This window comes from Cynocephalus volans, chromosome 12 (genome assembly GCF_027409185.1).
Source record: "Cynocephalus volans isolate mCynVol1 chromosome 12, mCynVol1.pri, whole genome shotgun sequence".
In the NCBI taxonomy this organism is placed as follows: Eukaryota; Metazoa; Chordata; class Mammalia; order Dermoptera; family Cynocephalidae; genus Cynocephalus; species Cynocephalus volans.
In genome coordinates, this window is record NC_084471.1 from 41,574,817 (window position 1) to 41,580,816 (window position 6,000).

At 32.0% G+C, this 6,000-nt stretch overlaps 1 protein-coding gene across 1 annotated transcript in view; it reads right to left on the reverse strand.

Annotated features, from left to right (window-relative positions):
• The window catches only part of PTPRQ (protein tyrosine phosphatase receptor type Q), a 215,036-nt gene extending 210,000 nt beyond the window's left edge, over window positions 1-5,036 (reverse strand). The window contains 4 exon segments of the mRNA XM_063075852.1: window positions 1,528-1,597; window positions 3,631-3,857; window positions 4,522-4,633; window positions 4,983-5,036. Of these exon segments, the coding sequence (XP_062931922.1) occupies window positions 1,528-1,597; window positions 3,631-3,857; window positions 4,522-4,633; window positions 4,983-5,036 (463 nt within the window).
• Window positions 5,037-6,000: the final 964 nt, after the last annotated feature.

Here is a 6,000-nt window from a genome sequence, read left to right on the forward strand (position 1 = left end):
AAACACTGACTATTATATTGCATCATCCTCTCTAGAAACACAGGGTCCATTTCAATTTATTCCTTTGACAGCAGACTGCAAAAATATTTTTGTCTTTAATATGTAGAACATTTATAATTGCACAAAATTACAAAAATCATTTCAGAGCACTTATCCCCACCCACCTGACATATTATGTAGAAATTCACTTATTTGTTTATCTTACGCCACTAGACTATAAGCTCCATGGTAAATATTTGTTTTTGAATGGAGATACCACTATTTATTTAACCATTTTTTCTATTTATTTTATTCTAGCTATTATAAATAAATAGCAGAATTATTCAATAAATAACTTCATTCGATTACAACTTATTTTTATAACAAAGCTTTTGTTCTACGGGGCTATTATATACAATTTTTAAAAAAGCAAGTAAGTGTGTAATATGTCAGGTTGGTCCAATGAAGAAAAATAAATTTGTTAGAAATACAGGTGGAAAGGAGAAGGTAGTTGCTGTTTTAGAAGGTGCAGTCAGTCAGGAAAGGTAACATGTGAGACTTGAATTAACTTGGGGAGAAAGCCCCATGGATATTTAGTGCAAGATCATTCCAGGCAGAAGGAACAGCAAGTGCAATGGCCCTGAGATGGAAGATCAGTGTGGCTGGAACAGATGGAGGGAGTGGGAAAAATGGGATGGGATGAAATCAGAGAGAGGCAAGAGCATGTAGACTGTGAGAAGGACTTAGGGATTTATTCTTAAAGAGATAGGAGCCATGTTAGGAAGACAGAAGTAACATAGTCTGGCTTATGTTTCAGAAGATGACTGGGCTCTTGTACGGAGAGTAGACTGTACGCAGGCAAGGTGGAAACAAACTAGTAAGGAAGCTACCAATCATTCAGGCGAGAAATGAAAATGGGTTGAAAAGGGTGATTATTAATGGGGGTGAGATTCAGGATATATTTTGATGATAGTCCTAGCAGGATTTGCTGATAGATTGGACGTGTACTGTGAGAGAGAAGAGTCAAGGATGACACCAAGATTTTTCCTTTAAGCCACTGGAAGAATGGAGGTGTCTTAAATTAGTATTGTAATGACTGTGTCTTATGGAATAATATGCCAACTATTAAAATCCATATTTCCAAAAATATAATGTCATAAAATGCTTATGATTTGATGTTAAGAGGAAAAGGCAGGATATAAACTGCAAACTATATATACATATATTCATGGAGGGGAAGAGACCAGCCAGAAATGCACCAGAATGGTTTCTTACATGACAGAGCTATGGATAATTTTCACTGTGTGTTTTACAATTTTGTTTTTCCAAAGTTTTCTAAGATAATGTGTACTTCTATTATCAGAAAGAATGATATATATATTTAATGAATAAATTACCTATCCAAAAAGAGTCTAAAAGTAATTGAGTGGATATGCTATTGGGGATTTTATGTATTTTAATGTCAGATTTTGCTTATATACCTATATATTTTAAATGACAAAAACTCATGACTAAGTTAATTTAGAATGAATGATTTAGGAAAATTACCACTTTCTGCAGTTTGGAAGAGAAATGGGTTACTAAACACTCCGATGCCGGCACTGTTTTCAGCAGCAACCTAGAATAAACAAAAGGATTATGTTCAAACTTTTTATTCTCTAATCAAACAGAATCTGAAATATTAAAACTTAGTCTTGTCCATAGGTAAATGCCAGATACTTTTTCCTCTAATTTTTACAATATTCCTAAGGTAGATGGCAAATATAGAACTATCCATATAATCAAAATATGAGGTATTATTGTCAGCATTTTTATAGATGAGAAAACTGGTTGAGAGAGGTCAAATACTTGTCCAAGGTTACACAGCAATAATTGCTAGTACTAGAATTCAGTTGAAGTTGTGCTTGTTTCCAAAGCTCAACCCTTATCCACTATATACAAGAGATTATGATTATTTCTGAATCAACTACAAGAGACCATGTATGTGGCTTCTGACTTCAGAGTTTACAATCTAATCAGGCAAATAAATACTCAGGAAAATTACTTATAAAAATAAATATGTTGGTTTAATTAATAATTTAGACTATTCTAGAATTTAAAAGATAAAAAATTCTTTTTTAACATGAATAGTATAGTCAACTAGACCAAAATATGCAGAGAAAATGCCATAAATGAGACTAAGACTCAAGCTTTTGCAAACGCCATGACCAGAATCAGACAACCTTGATTTAACTGTAGTTCTACAAATTCCCAGCTAAGTAGCTTTGGACAAATACTTAACTGTTCTAAATCACATTTTCCTTATCTTTAAAACGGGAATAATAATGTATCTATGTCATAGGATTGTCTTGAGGACCAGATGAAATGACACAGGAAAATACTTAACAGGATTTCCCCCATAGTGTTACTTATACTGAAGATATCAAATGTACCATGCCAAATACCCTTTAGAATTCTGCAGTGACTAACATTTATTTGAACAGACTAAAGGTCACAACAATGATTTATAATGTTGAGATGAAACAAAGAATAGGAGCTTCCCAATAGGCCTGAAATAAGAGAAGTCAAAGGAATAAAAATTCAAACTACATGAAAATAGATCTAAGCAGAACTAGATTGGCTAAATCAACTTCCTACGATCAAGAATTTCTTATTTCACATTAAATTTTAATCTTTATTTATTACCCCCGTAGCATATTTTAACCTATAAGTTAATCTGAATATGTGTATGTTGATAGAAAATGTCTACACTATGCAATATTCAGACATAAGAAAAAGGTCGCCTACTCTATGTTTCTGCATGAAATAACCATCACAAATCTTTGATTTTGACTTCTGCATAAGTACAAGTTTGTTTTTTTCTTTTCTCAGTTGGGGAACCCTACTGAGAATCCAGTGGGGGAATCCAGTTCTGACTGTGTTCTTTAATTCTGCAAATAAGCCTACTTCCAGTAAGAAAAACCTCCTGGAAAAAATCTGTCTTTCCCATCATCTCTTACCATCTAGGAAGAACACCTCAGTTATGCATGATCACATATTTACATAGCTTTTATAGATTTTCTTTTCTATATTGAATTATCTTCAAGGTTCAAAGAACATATTGGTATATGTTGAAAATAGGGAGGAGACAGAAGATATCTGTATTCTTCATTAACCCTTGGAAATGTTATAGGTATCCCTTACCTGTAAACATTTTCAAATGGCCTAATTTAGAATTGTTTTTGATAAGTTCTTCTTTATTTAATATTTCAGAAATTTTCAAACCATTATCCAAAATTTCAATAACAAATAAGCAAATTCAACAGGGTTAAAAGAAATACAACAAAGCTAACTTTAAGTTTAATCAAAAAGTGGAATATTTTTATTTATAAAGCCTAAATTGTTTAAGTTTGATTTATTTTCCAAAAAAGTCATTAAACTACAGCTTTTTAAAATAGATAACATGTATAAATATACATGAAAATTGAAATAAAAAGAGATTACATTTGACCAAGTTATAAAATCCCAGGTGGGTGTTGAGGCCATGACTCAAACTATCATTCTCCAGTCACTTACTACACTAATCTTTAAAGGTTTCACCAACTGGGAAAACCTCCTCCAGTTTTAAAACAGATAAAATATTTTAATATTAATTACTTACAAAATAATTACCTTGATTTCATACGCTGTTCCAGGATTAAGATTAGTAAGAAGAACTTCCAGACTGTCTGGCTTTGCTCTAACTTGTGTATACACTGTTTGCACCCATGGGCAAACTTCCTTGTATTTAACAATGTAAGATATAATCCTTCCATTTGGATTAAGTGGTGTATTCCAGGAAAGAAGAATCCCAGCAGATCCGACTCTTTCCCCTGCTAGGAAGACTGGAGGTCCTGGTTCTATTTTTTAAAAAATTAATTTGGTTAAAAGGTCCAACAATTATTGTATTTTTACAAAAACATGTATGAAAAATATTTACAAATGTAAACTTTAGAAGTATCCAAAGACTAACATCAATTTATACTCCCTAGATCTCTGCTACCAAAAAAAAAAAAAAAAAAGAAGAAGAAGAAAAAAAGATTAAATGCTTTGGGGATTACTAAAAACATTCCTTTATAAGAATTTTAAAACATGGAATGCTACTAAATACTACATGCCAAATATATTTTTATTGCCAAATCATTTTTAAAAGAAACTTTATGCAAGGCTTACACACAAAAACTAAGAAAACAAGAAAGTCTTACTTTCTTCCTGAGCAAGTGTAGTGAGTTTATTTTCATGGTTCTGTACTATTTAAATGTTACCATTAACAATCTCTCTGATCCATTTCACAAACAAGTTTAGAGTAATTGTCTTTGCTTTTTGAAGGTAAAGGAAGCTAAAGAAGCAGTAGAATGTGGTTCAAAATGGATCATTTTCTTAAGTTTCCATTTTGCTTTAATTATTCTTAACTGTTTTCATGCATATAATGCATGTATTGCCAATGTAATAGAATACTGCCAATAGAGTTATACAGACTTTAAGTACTTCATCCCAAAAAAGTGATATAAAATATATACTTACTTGTTACATTCGTTATCACTGTTCTGCTAACAGGTGAGCTGTATGTTATAGAAGAAATTGAAGAGATGGTTACGTCGTACCTAGTACCAGGAACAGCACTGGAAACATCAGCCTAGAACACCAAAAACAACTGCATTAAAACTCTTTCTGTAAGTCAAGAAGCTAAAATAATAAATCTATCACTATCAAAAAAAAAAAATACTTCACTATATAACTGTGCTGTTTAAAATATCACAAGTCCCATATTATTGTACAATATAAACTTGTTGTATCATATATAACTACTTACCAAATAACTTATTAAATAAAATAAAAAGTTACAAATCATACTGCATCATCAGAGCCTAAATCCGTATTTCTACATATTCTAGTTCATTGACACAAGAAACAACTATATAAGAGTCTTAAGAAATCTACAACCTATTGCTTAGCCCTTGTTTTTAAGAGTGCGTATGAAATACCTGTATCTCTGAAGTTCCAATAAAAAGCAAAAGAAAAATGATAAGAAAATCCATCATTATTACATTTTTCAGGCAGTAGAATCACATTGATGGCTCTTGAGAGAAATGTTGCCTGCATTAATGATTTAAAGACAGATCCTTCTGGCAAGTACACAATTAATGAGCCTGGATTACTCAATAGCTCTGCCCTTTCTTTGTTAAACTATTCATGAACCCTTTGGATGGCTGGCTGTAGGTTCAGAGTAAACTTAAAAAAAAAAAAGAAAGGCATAGACGTTGCTAAGGTAACAGTCCACCAAGGCTGAAACTTACACTCATCAATTCGACATCAATGTTTTTGTCTTCATTTGATGCTTTTAAAAACCCTCCAAGGAGTAAGTTTTCATGGTGGATGAATTTCATAAACAACTTTCCTATTAGGACCAAATATAAATACAAGTAGTCTCAGCAAGTACGATAATGAAAACTATACCTGATATTCTCCACCTCCAAGATCTTTGATAGTAACAAAGCCACTGTCAGGAACAAGATCCACATGATACCTTTCCACATGGCCGGAGGGCAGGCTCCAGTGCAGAGAAAAGGAGTGTGCGGAAATATTGAAAGCTTTAAGTTTCTCAGGCTTTTCCGGTTCTGATATTTAAAAATAGAGGTTTAAAATAGAGTTATTCTCCTAAAATTTCCAACAAAAAATGAAAGCCAAGAGCATAAGGATCAAAATTCAAAATAAGCATGTTATTAGAAAGCATTGAGTTCCTTAAATAATCTCTAGCCATACTTGGGTGTTAGACATGTATACTTTCAAAAATGCCTAGTTTTTAAGTATAATTATCAGAAATAACATGCCAATTTATGTGTCCATTTCTGGGTTATTTCTTACTTGTTAAAATCTGTTCCTTAACTAGATTATTTTTGAAAGTTTATGCTCTAATTGAAAAATTGAATCATTTTAAAACAAAGTACAAACTATCCAATTACCTGGATATCTGCCAAACAGAAGATAAAAGGAAAAAAATAT